The sequence below is a fragment of the Eschrichtius robustus genome, chromosome 6 (assembly GCF_028021215.1).
Source record: "Eschrichtius robustus isolate mEscRob2 chromosome 6, mEscRob2.pri, whole genome shotgun sequence".
In the NCBI taxonomy this organism is placed as follows: domain Eukaryota; kingdom Metazoa; phylum Chordata; class Mammalia; order Artiodactyla; family Eschrichtiidae; genus Eschrichtius; species Eschrichtius robustus.
In genome coordinates, this window is record NC_090829.1 from 18,191,619 (window position 1) to 18,207,011 (window position 15,393).

Sequence of the window (15,393 nt, forward strand, 5' to 3'; positions counted from 1 at the left end):
TAAAACATATACAAAACAATGATTGAAGTATATGAAGAAAATACTGTCACAGATTAGTCTTTGTAGAAAAATGTGGATATTCTTTGATATGACACCAATACTCCAATTTACATTTGTGAGAGAAAGCAAAAGACATCTTCCTCTTATTATGAAAATAGTTTGACCTTATGAGCCTGCCCTGGAAATTCCCCCAGGCTCCCTGGACCACACTTTGAGAATCACTGCTCAGGGAACAGGATCGCTGGGTCATACAGTATGTGTATATTTAACTTTACAGTAGATAGTACCAAATTTTTGTCCACAGTGGCTGTATCTAATAGTCTTTAACAGTTCCTGTGGCTCCATGTTTTTACCAACATTTGATATCATCAGATGTTTTAAATCTGGTGATTTTATTATGTATGAGTATTATCTTAATGTGGTATTAATTTACATTTTTCTAATTACCAATGGAGATGAGCACCTTTTCATTTTTCATTGGGTCTGAATTCCTGTTCTGTGAAATGTTTATCCATATTTTTCAGAGAGACAAATAGAAGAAGTTAGGAAAATAAAAACTGGTTAAGAATCATAATAAAAAAGAAAATTTCATTTTGGATAGGTCTTTTACTACATTTTTGTTTGAATACATGGTACATCTTTATTGCAATAAAGCATGTCTGATAATATGATATTCCACTATGATAGTGTCTCTATTATTTTCTCCTCTTGATAAACTAAAAACCCTAAGAGAATGTAGAGAAAAAATCAAAAGAGAAATCAGTAAGTGGAATGCTTCGGGAAGTACAATTTTGGCTGGTTTTACTTGAAAAATTTCAGGTTTCAGATCACGTACGTAAAAGATATCTCCAATGCACCTACTCAGCACTGAAAATAACTCATCAGAATTAGAGGGATGAGTGGTGCTGCTTTTTATACAAAACTAATGAGATGTCAGGGTTTTATTAAACATGACAATTAAATGATTGATTCATGTCAGAATGCCAGAAACAAGACTACTGAAACACTGTCAACTTATGAACATTAATGCTAAAGAAATCATCTTACTATACTTAGGGGATACTCAATATGGTACACCTCTGGTTGAGACACCTTTTGATAACCTTTACTTTATAATAAGAAGTACTAAAGTGGTTTGTGTGATTTAAAACTTTTTCTTGAATTTGAAACAATCTGCATTGTTAAATTACTAGAAGAGTGATATACAAATGAACATTAACCAATGGGAAATTAAGATATGGAAAAAAGTAATGTTGAAGAACTGCTTGATTTTGGTTATATCTATCCTAATCATTACAAATATCATTTCCTTTCCTTCTACATTTCTATGACCTATATACTAGGAATTATTCAAAGTGTGTTCCAAAGTTGTGCACAAGTTTCTTAGATGTGGTTATAAGAGAAGAGAGAGATTGGTCACTTCAATACCTATTTCCAATAGAGCATCTCCATTTTAATTTTCAATATATTGGTATTCATCATACATTTACTTTAAAAGGGCTCCACTGTATTATTTTAAAATAAAAAGCTCACTCTTATTGACTGGGAAACATTTTGCTTTCTCACAGGTATAATTATATAACAATACAGTTGATCACACTTCAAAAGGAAATTCAGAACTCTTCCTTCCAGGCTTTACATCAGTCATATTGATTTTATCCCCCATACTATCAATGTTATCCTAACTCGTCAAAAGTCGTTTATTTAGCAACTTCATCTTTCTGTAGCACAGGTAAAACAAGAAGGAGAAGCAATAAAAAACTGAAAAAGCCAAAAGAGATTATTCTAACCTATTAGCACCACAGTCCTTCTGCCTTTTCTTGACTAACACTGCTCTGACCCTGGAAAGGATCTTCAAATAATTCCAATTATTCTGATGACTAAGAATTTCTTCCAACCCTACTCTTCCGACCTCATTTTTCCACAAGGTAATGATGTACCTGGAAGGACATAGTAATGTATATTGCACACTTCTGGGCAAAAATTAGTTAAGAAGCAGGACTGCCTTCTCCATCTTCTCCTTCCCTATCTGCCAGCAGGATACCAATAACCCAAGAGACCATGGGTCCCTGAATGACTTGGCAGTGCAGTGACACGCCGCTTCCTTTAATTGTGCCTTATGGTTATGTAAGTGAGAAATAAATTTCTATTGTGTTAAGCCTCTGAGATATTGAGATTAATCTATTATAGCAGCTAGCATTACCTTAACCAACATAAAAATTATTTTTTATTAGCCTTTTTTCTTAATAATTACTTTTATCTATTTAAAGGAGCTAGCTCTCTCTACCTTTGATTAGCAGATTGAATCAATGAGAATCATTCAACCTACAGCTAATGATATATCTTGAAAATGAAGATGAACTGTATTATTACATCTAAGTTAAGACCAAGAGATAAACTCTTAGAGTGTTTAAAGTTTAGAAAAACTGAATTTGCCTGAAAATAAAACCTGACAGGAAACTAATAAATGCATGTGTAGATATATGTTATCTACACATATAGGACATGTTTAAAATTCTGAAAATCCACATAATGACTGGGATAAATTTAGGCTCTTTTACTTTTCTGTTTGCAAGAGACTTTAAGGGGAAGGAGGCTCAAATTTTTTAGTGGACAAGTACATGACAAAAGAGTGAACTAAACTTAATACTAGTCTGCTTCTAATATCCAAAACTGATCTTTTTATATTTAGACTTGGTTAACATGAGTGACATTAATATTCCCTTTTAAAAAGAGCCTTTAGGTACAAATTAATAATCAACATGGTTTCACCAAAAAGGGCATAAGCCTGGTAAATAAGTACATGAAAAGATGTTCAACATCATTAGCATTAAGAAAATATATATTAAAAAGCACAGTGAAACACCACTACATATCTACTCGGATGGCTAGAGTAAAAAATATTGACAGTATCAAGTGCTGATGAGGATGCAGAACAACTGGAACTCTCATACATTGCTGGCAGAAATGCAGAATGGTACAGCCACTCTGGAAAATGGTTTGGCAGTTTCTAATACAGTTAAACATATACTTATCATAAGACCCAGCAATTATACTCCTGGGCATTTACTTTAGAGAAATGAAAATTTATGTTCAAACGAAAGACTGTATACAAATATTCATAGCACTTTTTATTGTGATAGCCAAAAGTTGGAAACAACCCAAATATCTTTCAACAGTTGAATGAATAAAACAAACTGTGGTGTATCTACACAATGGAATATAACTGAGCAGTAAAAACAAACCAACTACAGACTCACACAACAACTTGGATTAATCTCAAAGGCATTATGCTCAGGGTTTACATACTGTACAATTCCACTTATTTGGAAATCTCAGAAAGACAAAACTATAGTGATGGAAAACAGATGGGTGTTTTTCAGGAGTTGTGTAAGTAGCTCAATCATATGACTATAAAGGGATAATATGAAGAAGTTTTGGGGATGATGAAACTGTTTTGTATCCTGATTGTGGTGGTGACTACGTACATCTATACATATGCTAAAATTCATAACTTTACATAGGAAGGAAGACAAGTCAGTTTTACTGTATGATAATTAAAAAAATAAGAATCAGTGTGGCAAAGAGCAGAGTTTGCAGTAATAGTTTTGAGTAAATGCGAAGAAAAGCACAAACATTGAAGCTAGTAACAAATAAGCCTTAATATAATCATAAGCAAAAACTGGACTAAAATTAAACTTAACTCCTATATTATGTTCTGTCTAAAGAAATGTGTTGATTTCCAGTTCAACTGTGTTCAAATGTGTTGTGTTCCAGTTCAAATGTGTTGATTTCCAGGTTAAGTACCAGAATCTAATCTCTCCCCACAATTCCCAGTGAAACAATACAATACAAAAGAAGTTTGGAAAATATAAAAATACAAAATAATAAGAGTTTGACATGGGGCAAACATCAGAAGGCATGGGATACTATAAACAGTAGTAGCAAATTAGCAGTAGAAAATTGGAAGACACAATGAAAAGAATTTAAAAGCTTGGTTAAAGTGGGTATGTAACAGCTATGAGACTTTAGGCAAGTTATTTAATATCTCTATGTTTCAGTTTCATAATCAATAAAATGAGAATAACGATGTATATTTCATAGGGTTGTCATGAGGCTTCAAGAAATGTATGCACATAAAGACTTAAGATAGTACATGGTACATAATAAGTACAAATCTTAAATTTTCTATTATTGATGGCTTGATAGGCCCAAAGTTACTGATATGATTACATTTCCTTCTTTATGGGTTTAATCACACTAATTTGTTATATAGCATATATTTACCAAAATAATTTATGAATTGTTTTTTATTGGCTTTCAATTTTTAGAATCTGGAAAGACATTCTTGGAACTATGCATTGAAGCAGAATTTTAATATTTAATTTTTCTTAGATGTTGCCTAAGAGAAGGTTTAAACTTTCAGATATACAGATATACCAACAGGAAATTGGCACAAAGGCCATAAAACAGGATAAGGAGAATTTAAATATTTTTTGCCTTCATTTTACAAAAAAAGTATGAAGAAATACTACAATAAATTCTGAAATGTGGGTTCTTTACAAACTAATGACTATTGTGTTAAGGAACTGCAGTAAGTTTTATATTTTCCATAGGTTAAGAATTCATTAGCACAGGGTTAGGCATAAACAGACCCTGGAACATATTCTTGTGCCAGAAAGTATGGAAGTGCTCAAAAAAATATTTAAAGCACATAGGAGCAGGCTGGAAAGAAATTCCCTCTGGCTAAATCTGCAACAATTTCAGCACCAAAATGAATTATAATAGTACTGTTTTAACCAGATGAACAGAATAGGAATAAAACAGAAATCCATGAGTCCATACTGATACTAAATTTTAAAAAATAAATTTAAAATTTAAAAAGGTAAACGAATGAATAAATACATAAATAACCAAAGGGAGAAGGGAAAGTTCTTCCTTATAGCAGAGGGCCAACAAATAAATATAAAATAAAAGACAGAGTTAGAAAAACACCACTTAAGTTACCATTTTGTGACTATCATAATAATAAACGAGCCAGGCAAAATCACAAAAGAATGCTCAAATTATTATGTCAAAGTTTGATAAGAAACAGGATTATTTACATAGTCTTAAAGAATATTCCCACAGATTACTTATTCATCTAAAAAGAAAATGGTAACTCTACACCAGAGATACTTAGCAGACCTCACTTACTAAAGTGATCAAAATTAATTATCACCAATACTGAACAAACTGCCATCATGTGCTTCCTGATGTGATTCACTGAAAACAGAATATCATTTATGTAGCATTCCTGCCACGAATGCATAATCTCAATCTAAATGTGTAGATCAGACAAAAGTAAATGGAGAACATTCTATAAAATAACTGGTCTGTACTCTTCAAAATGTCAATGTCATGAAAGGCAAAGCCTGAAAAACCATTCAGATTAAAGGAGAACAAAAAAAAGACATTACAAAAATGCAATGTGGGACTTCCCTGGTGGCGCAGTGGTTAAGAATCCACCTGCCAATGCAGGGGACATGGGTTCGAGCCCTGGTTGGGAAGATCCCACATGCCATGGAGCAACTAAGCCAGTGTGCCACAACTACTGAGCCTGTGCTCTAGAGCCCATAAGCCACAACTACTGAGCCCAAGCGCCACAACTACTAGAGCCCATGCACCACAACTACTGAAGCCCACGTGCCTAGAGCCTGTGCTCCGCAACAAGAGAAGCTACCGCAGCGAGAAGCCTGTGCACCTCAACGAAGAGCAGGCCCCGCTCGCCGCCAACTTGAGAAAGCCCATGCGTAGCAACGAAGACGAAAAACAGCCAAAAATAAATACATAAATTTATTAAAAATATTTTTCTAAAAAAAAAGAAATACAATGTGCTATTATGGCTTGGATCTTGGGCTGGAGAAAAACTGCTATAAATATATTATTAATATTTATTGTACACATGCATATTAATATTATATGGGGAGGAAGAGCAAGAGGGAGAGCGAGCGAGAGAGAGGTGCGCAAGCATGTAAGAGTACAAATGGGAAAAATTATTGACAATTGATGAATTGAAGGAAATAAGAGAGCTGATTTTTCGATTATAACTTTTCTATAATTCAATTTTAAAAAACGTATTTTAAGAATAGCTAAATTTTTTAAACTTTGGTTTTACCTATTCTACTATAATAATTAAAATAGCACTGACGTGAGAAAAGGTAGATCACAGAAAGAGGAAGGAAAAAGAATTCAGTTAATCCTGAAGGGTGGGACTGTGAAACTTCTAGTTGAAATGGTTACCATGGAAAACAAACAGTCAAGCATATAAGGACAATACAACTCCCCCAAAAGAGCTAGAAAGTTTTAAGGTATCTTCAAAATGTTAAGCATAACTGAGGGTTAACAAACAGCAAACATTTTGGCAGTTCTTTGATATCCTTGCTCTAAAAGAGTATTTTCTTGGATTCTAATTAAAAGGAACAGAGTTGGAATTTAAAAAAGTGAGCTTGCATGGTCCTATGAAGAAACGGCTGAATACAGGTTTTGGATTCTCAGTACTGGGTATCTAAAGAGATGTTTCTAAGAGGTGCTAAATGCTAAATAATTTCTGATTGCTAAAATAAATAAGTGTACAATCTAGTAGTGATGTACTCAAACTTCATACACATGTTTCAAGTAAAGAATATGTGTCTAAGAAGTTAACAAAGTTAAAGCAAATGTCACATAAATGCTCTCTTACTCAAAGAAATTAAAACAAAATTGGGTAGATAATGTATATGCAGTCAAAATAAAATAAATAAATAAAAAATAAAAAATAAAAAAATAAATAACAGAAAACCAACATAATCACAGAAAAACATTGTGAGACTGTAACAAGTCAGGTCTAAGACAATAAATGATGGTATGGAGAATTAAAAATAAATTTAGATATACTTATAATCTCCAGATAAAACAGAGAAGTGCTATTCTTATTCTCTTCTTGAGGAAAATGTGAAAACCAAAAAAAAGATTATCTTAACTCTATCATTCCCTTTCAACTCTGAAGCACAGCTTAGAATATCAGTGAATTGCATTTAGGCTACTGAAAAGTTTGAGATGAAAAGAGGATCAAAGCTGAAGAGTAAACAATAAATGAAGAAAAACAAGGGGTCAAATTTTCAGCATTTTCCCACAAGCTATAATAAAACACCTAACATCATCAGGGACATTTGTTATTAAGAGTGGCTATAAAGTAGAGCTCAAAGACATGAATTAAGGCAATTTAAGAGTTAATCATAGCAATAATAAAGCATTGTTTCTATGATGAACTTTTAACATGAAATTATAATTTTGTTATATCTATTGATTACTTTAGAACAATGAAGTGTCATCTAAGCATCCCATATTACCAAAACAGGAATGGATGAGCTCACACCTAAACACCACCTTATACCTAACTTATGGGGTTGGTGTTCTGGTCTACATGAATGTCTGCAATGTATAAAATAACCCTTAATTCTTAATAACAGATTGTTACTGTTAATTAGCAATAATTATAATTGTTAATTAGTAATTAACAAGTTAATTCTCATACAGAAGTATTAAATTCCTAATTCTCTGTATGATAATTAAGTTGACTATTCCAAGTCTCTTCCAGACTGGAGAAAGTTTGTTGAATTCCTGCCCTTTTCACTCCAACTTACGTATGAATGCAAAAAAGTCTAAAATCTGCTAAAGGCCTCCAAACTTATGTAAATATGATTCACCACAAAAACTAAGCCATATCTAAGGCTTACTATTATCATTACCTAGAACAGTGCCTGAAATACAGCCATGATCAGAAATTTTCATTATATTAAACTGATGAAGTTTTGAAATTGCTACTATAGTAAGTAATGGTATTTTCCCTAAAAGAGTAATAATGTTTATGTCAAAATTAAATATTAAACTTTTGCTACATTATAGCAAACTTTTTCTATTTTTTTCTGCTCAAATCTGAAGATATAATATATCTATCTGTAACACTGAATCACTATGGCAATAATTCTCAAAGGAAGTGGCTGCGTTTAAGAATTATCAACTATGTTCCATGAAAGGCTTTTGATAATCCTACACGATATCAGAAAAACTTTCTAAAATGACACAGGAAGAATATCAATAAACTCCTACCTGTTCTGGCATAGCTCCATGTTCAATTCCAGTCTTCAATAATCTGTAGCAATTACCAAACAGATCCCATTTTGTGAGATCATGAGCGCTAAAATAAACAAAAATGCATTAACTTTATTCTAGAGTGGAGGAAGGTTTAAATTTGTTGAGCTCAGTTTCAATGGGGGAAGAATAAAGTAACTTCATTTTCTAGTAGAATTGTAAAAGTTCCATAAGGAAATGTTCAAGTCCCCAAACTTAGAAAAAGAGAAAGAGGGAGAGGGAGAGGGAGAAAAAAACAAAGAAAGAGAGAAAGAAAAAAAGAAGGAAGGGGGGAATGAGAGGGGGAGAAGAGAAGAGGGAGACGGGTAGAGAAAGACAGAGTGGAAGCTGATATTAGGAATTCATTAAAAGAAATTAATAACAACAAAACTTCATATGTTAAAGTGAAGGTTACCATTTCTTTCTTTCTAGTATGTTTTAAAGCACATTTAAACAAATTCATTCAGAATTTCAAAGTATAAATACATGCGTATTTTTGAAAAAGAGATTTGTATTCACGAGATGGAGATAAAGACAAAGTCAGGGTAAAGGAAATATGGCACAGTTCAAAAACTTTAGTGTAGCTCTTTACATGTGCTGAGGACTTCTGAATGAGATAACACTGACAGTGTAAATTCTCATGAGCTCTGCTACTAAAAATAGTATGATTACTGACTGTCAACTTTTATTTTCAAACGTCAAAATATTTTCTTAAATAGGAGTTTTGACACTGGTTGTCAACTTTTATTTTCCGATGTCAAAATATTTTTTCAAATAAGAGTTTGTTTCTCCATGGAATTCCAAAAATGTACTTGTGTATACAGAAAAGGCTTAGATTTTAGACACTGCTTTTGAAATCTGAAGTATTCATTAAAGTAAGGGCTACACCTAAACATTCTTTTTCACAACAAAGTTCTTTATTTTCCTTTCTCTATGGAGAAGATAAGCATGTTTCATTACAAGGAATATGCAAATTACAATTTGAAAATGACACCTATTTCACTGATCTGAGCCTTTTTTCCTTATTCAAATCTAACAGTTCTTCTACATAGTATGAACACAATAATAAACAAACTAGACAAACAAGAACAATTCAGGAAAAAAAGCTTATAGAAACAATTTTGTGGCTTTCTCCAAAGCTGTGATTTTTATTTAGTATGATTTCTAAGAGCTATCAACTGAAAATTATACCTATAAAAACTCTAGCTGCAGAATAAGCCCATATAATTTGTTAATTATACTGATTATATTAAACTTCTACAGTGTACAGCGTACATTCATTACACTGAATGATAAATCTTACTCCTTAAGTAATCAAATTATAATAAAAACTCATATTTATCTGGAGGAAATCTGAACAATAAAAAGAAAACATCACAACATCTCAGTATTTCTCTAAAATTTCCCATTGTTACATGGATGTTAAACATTACAATCAGTTTGTTTTATGTTGACTAATATAGGTTATTCATTAAATCTACTTTAAATAAAATGACATACTTGTGGAAAGAGGTTAACCGCTTTAATGTAGAAAGAACATTGTAAATATCATCATCATCAGCTTCTTCTCCCTATAAAAAAAAGAGCAGACAGTACCTTAATACCATAAATTTACTCATCCTCAAGTTCACATCAAAGTCTATTAATACTTACTGCCTAAAGAAAAATTCTTTTTTATTATATAAATAGTATATATTCACTGTTGATAAATGAGAAAATACAAATAAGCAAAAAAACAAAAAGTAAAAAACACCCATAAGCCCAACACCCAGAAATAACCACTTTTGCATTTTAAACAATGTCATAAACGTGACTTTGTACAATTTTCTGATTAATACCTTTGGATAAATTCCTTGAAACTGCTGCGTGAAAGGATAGGTACTTTAAAGATTTTATTGGTTATTTCAGAGATTTTACTGATTGTCAGTTACATCTGTAACTTCAAAATCACAATGAAAATCAAAAAATGGTTGAAAAAATTAAAAGTTAAAATTAAAAATGAAAAGTAGGGGAAAACTGATTACATGGATTAAAAGTAAATCCTATCAGCCTGGCCATCAGGACATACAAAAGCTGTGGGAATTCCAGATTGCCTTACATAGATTGAAAGGAGAGGGCAAGAGGCAGGAATCACAGAAATAATTATAAAAATAACCAGTTGGAGATGCTTGCTGCTATCTTGGGCACACCACTGGTAAGCAGCCATCCTTTATAAGCACACAATTTTTATGTTCTATTCATTAGCACATCATAATAGTTCAGTAATATTAAAATGCAAATTAGGTCCCAGGAATAGAAAATGAAAAAATGACTTAAGAAAAGTCAGACCTTTCTTAAAAGAGAAAAAAAAAAGTCTGTCTTTTATGAAACAGGTTTTTAAAATAAAAATGAAGTGTAACTAAGGCTGATCTTCATAAAATGAACAACTGCAATAATGCTGCTCAGTTTTGAAAGGAGTAGAGAATTCTACTAGATTTTATTTTAAAATGGAAACAATTTAAAACTCAGCTACCTTGAAAAATTATTAGCCAAAATCATTACATGTACACATTAACTTTAAAACAGACCTCTTGCAACAGATCTTCCACAGAATGATTGAATCGATCTACAAACTCATCAATCAGTTGGCTTCGAGCTATGTCAACTCTGTTCTGGATGGTATATTCTTCACTGCATAAGATGCTATAGGTTTTACTGCAGGCTTCTAGAACATCTGATTCTACGTGTTTCTCCACAACAAATTTAATCTGTTTTAGTAAAGCATCTAGATGCTGAGGAGGAAAAAAAAGAAAAACTATGATATTTAGATTAATAACAAAAATTTAAAAAAGCATCTGTCAAATAACAAATAAGCCTATATATTACATGAAAATAAAATAATCCAGTTAATAAAACTGACTATAATAGCAGAATTTCAATTTTATAGTGTCTTACCTTTTCCATTCTACCTGTGCTATAAATTTCTAGATCAAAATACTGTGGGATTTGTAGCAAGTTTGCTACCTTCTCTGCATCTGCAGAATACTAGAAGGAGAAGCAAAGAAAACGAAGTAACTACTTTAATAGTACAGTGTAATAAGCAAACTCAGTGGCATATTATCACAAAACTGTAAATGAAACTGTACCTTTGATAGCAACATAGGCAGTGTGATGATAAAATGCTCAGTCAATTTGTTTCTATCATCAATTTGAGTTTTCCTTTCTTTGGCAGTTAGCACCTACAAATAAATTTAAATGGGCAAAGAATAAGAGTGTCATGTACTAATTTATAAATCTAGAATGTTACAAAGATGATGAAGCACTGGCAGATAATATAACAGAATTTTCAGAAAAGCTTAACAAACTACTAAAATAAATGCATCTAGTTTTATTCAAATTACTTTATTACTATTACTTTATTAAATAGCTACTTATTTTAGATAAGTTACTACTTGTTTAAATAAAAACAAAAACATTTCTAAAAAACCAGTTATGAATATAAAAATACTGGAACCAATGGAGAAATAATTTTTCTACAGTTCTAATCTCAAAATATTAAGTTATCTCCCCTAGGCTAAATAAACTATTCTAAAAGTACTTTAGCAAGCAATCCTTTTTTAATACCATCAGCAGCTAGTAAATTTTCACTTATTTTTAAAGCATATACTAACAATGTCTCTGGACTCATTTATATTTGATTGTTCTTGTAATTAAGCCATAAATCTGTTAGGCAATAATCAAGACAGAGGGGTACAGCCTGTGATCACTGAACAGATTACAGCCCTTCACCTTAGCCTGTATTCAACTAGCTAAACTATAGGTGGGTCCAAAAATAAAATATTAAAATGCAGGCTCAGTTAGGATAATTATTTCCCCAAAGTATTCTGCAGTTTATTATCTTGAAGGAATTTACCATCATAATGTTGAATGGTTTTATGGGACAGAAACATTCCAATGTGAATTGCCACTTTATAAATGTAAACCCCAATGTTTGAGAATGTATGAAAGAAGTAATAGGGCCTCCTATCTCATTCTTCTTTCAGGTTGTTTTTCAACCTCTTAAACATATAAAATAACATTTTGGAATGATCTACCACCAAGTGTCATGTTTGGTTCTGCACAAAGCAATTAAAGGGGCTACATGTAAAGTGAAATATATATCTAGAAATGTATGCAGGATATTGAGAAGTCTTGAAATTCCTTTGACAATGTAGGAAAGGTCTAAGAATGTTGACTGTAGGGTAACAGCTATTTTGATTAAACGGTCATCGTGTCAGGCACTCTATACACATGAACTCATTTAATCCTCACAATATCTCCGATGGGACAGCAAAAATGGCATAATACCTATGAAGGAGAATTTGCCAATACTCAACAAAATTGTATACATATTTTTCCTTTGCCCTAGCAGTCCCACTTTACCAATCTACCCCACCAACACACCTGGTACAAGTACGAAATGACACAATATTATTTGCTGCACATTATTTCCAGCAAAAGACTGACCCAAAAGACTCTCAATACTATATCCACATAATAGATCATATATAGCCATAAGAAAATGAAGATCTCCAAATCGAGTTATGGAGTAATACCCAGGATATACTGTTAAATTAAAATGTAAGGTACCGAACACCATATAAAGTATGCTATCCTTTGTAGGAGATAGGAGATTGAGAGGGAGGAGAATGGAGAATAAGAATACACATATCTGTATGTGTGCATGCATTTATCTATATTTGCAGAATGAAACACTGGAAGGATAGAAAAAAATCAAATAAAAATGGTTACTGGTAGCAAAGGGGTGTAGAGGGAGGCATATAAGAAAGACTTCTCTAAATATATATATATATTTTTACATGGTTTTGACTTTTTAACTATGTAAATTTTTTACATATTTCCAAAAAATAAAAATGGAAAACATAAAAGCAGAGGTAAAAACCCTGTTATGCTAAATTTAAGTCAGAAATATCAATATGAATGCATGATTTAAACATATGTGTATATATAGAGAAATACATATATTTCTTAGCTCTGTGTACGAATGGTGCCTAGCAGAAATGACAACCAATTGACAATGAGTATCCCTAGTAACAAGATTTTGATCTTTACATATTACTCTATATCAAAAGGAACAAGGGCTCGTGGGAGATTCCTGTGCTAGGGTAATGTAGTATCAGCCTACAAGGTGACTCCCAATTGACCACTGTCTCCTGGTATTCATGCCCTTAATAGAATCTCTTCTGAAAATGAATAAGGCTGACGTGTAATCTAAGGAATATTGTGGGAATTATATTGTATGACTCTTGAGGTCATAAAACACACACAAGTGTCCACCTTACTCTCTTTTGGACCATTCATTCTGGGGGAGGCTGGCAGCCTTGAAACAGTCCTACTGAGAGGTCAACATGGTAAGGATCTAAGGCCTCTTACTAACAATCAACACTAACTTGCCAACCATGTGAATGAACCGTTATGGAAGAAGTAAATTTACTATCAAGACTTCAGAGGTTAAAGCCCTGGCTAACATCTTAACTGCAACCCTATGAGAGAATCTAAACCAAATGAACAGCTAAGCCATTCACAAATTTCTGACCCACAGAAACTATATGAGACCATGAATACTTATTGCTTTAAGCCTCTAAGTTTTGAAGTATGGTAGTCCCCCTCAATCCATGTGGGATACATTCCAAGACCCCCAGCAGATGTCTGAAACTGCGGATCATTCCGAACCCTCTATATACTATGTTTTTTGCCGATACAAACATGCCTATGATAAAGTTTAATTGATAAATTAGGCATAGTAAGAGATTAACAAAAATAACTAATAAAATAGGACAATTATAACAATATACTGTAATAACAGTTATGTGAATGTGGTCTCTCTCTCTCTAAATATCCTGTATAAATTTAACACCTTTTCCATCTTAACTAAGAACTCATCAAGCACTGTGGCTATCACTTTTGCAGTTTGAGGTGTGACAGCAAAACTAATAGGAATTTCTTTTTCCTTCCTCACAATTTCAGATAGAAATCTATTCTTAACGAAGATCTTAGCAAACTCAGCATATGATTTTTTTCTTTCCTTGTTAAGTCTAGAACTTTCACCTATTCACTTAAAGGAAGAACTTACGGCTTCTCTATGACATATCCAAATTGCCAACATCACTACTCTTGGGCATTCAGGCGATTATTAAGTAAAATAAGGGTTACCTGAACACAAACACTGCAATACTGTGACAGTCAATCTGATGACTTACAACAACCACTAAGTGACTAACTGGTGGGATACACTGGACAATGGTATGATTCAATGCCCCGGGCAGGATGGAGAGGGACAAAGCTGGATGGCATGAGATTTCATCATGCTTCTCATAACAGCATGCAACTTCAAACTTATCAATAGATTACTTTTGGAATTTTCCATTTAATATTTTTGGCTCATAGCTGACTGGTAACAAACTGTGGGAAGAGAAAACATGGGTAAGGGGCAACTATTGTAATTTCTTATACGTAGGAATAGATAACTAACATAAGCAATAAAGGTAGAAAGTGAGCCTGGGACATTTTGCTCTGAAAGAAAGCACTCAAAAAATGATGACATGTCAAAACAATAAGAAATCAGCCTGAAGGGGCTGTCATTCAAAATTAGGACATTACATATTCTTAAAACTTTTATTTTGGAAAATTTCAAAAACACTCATTTTGTCATTATTGTTTCATCAATTTCCCTAAAGTTTTTTTTTTCTTCTGTAGCATTTTTTAATTTTAAACGTCTTTATTGGAGTATAATTGCTTTACAATGGTGTGTTAGTTTCTGCTTTATAACAAAGTGAGTCAGCTATACATATACCTATATCCCCATATCTCCTCCCTCCCACCCTCCCTATTCCACCCCTCTAGGTGGTCACAAAGCACAGAGCTGATCTCCCTGTGCTATGCGGCTGCTTCCCACTAGCTATCTATTCTACACTTGGTAGTGTATATATGTCAAGGCCACCCTCTCAATTCCTCCCAGCTTACCCTTCCCCCTCCCTGTGTCCTCAAGTCCATTCTCTAGTAGGTCTGCGTCTTTATTCCCGTCTTACCCTTATGTTCTTCATGACCATTTTTTTTTTTAGATTCCATGTATATGTGTTAGCATACGGTATTTGTTTTTCTCTTTCTGACTTACTTCACTCTGTATGACAGACTCTAGGTCCATCCACCTCACTACAAATAACTCAATTTCGTTTCTTTTTATGGCTGAGTAATATTCCATTG

At 32.8% G+C, this 15,393-nt stretch overlaps 1 protein-coding gene across 1 annotated transcript in view; it reads right to left on the minus strand.

Moving 5' to 3' along the window:
• Nucleotides 1–15,393, minus strand: part of STAG1 (STAG1 cohesin complex component) — a 426,258-nt gene that overhangs the window by 40,623 nt on the left and 370,242 nt on the right. Inside the window, exons 17-21 of the mRNA XM_068545965.1 lie at nt 11,277–11,369; nt 11,086–11,175; nt 10,719–10,922; nt 9,652–9,722; nt 8,131–8,218 (exon numbers count right to left, since the gene is read on the minus strand). Coding sequence (XP_068402066.1) covers nt 8,131–8,218; nt 9,652–9,722; nt 10,719–10,922; nt 11,086–11,175; nt 11,277–11,369 — 546 coding nt within the window. The remainder of the gene's footprint in view (nt 1–8,130; nt 8,219–9,651; nt 9,723–10,718; nt 10,923–11,085; nt 11,176–11,276; nt 11,370–15,393) is intronic.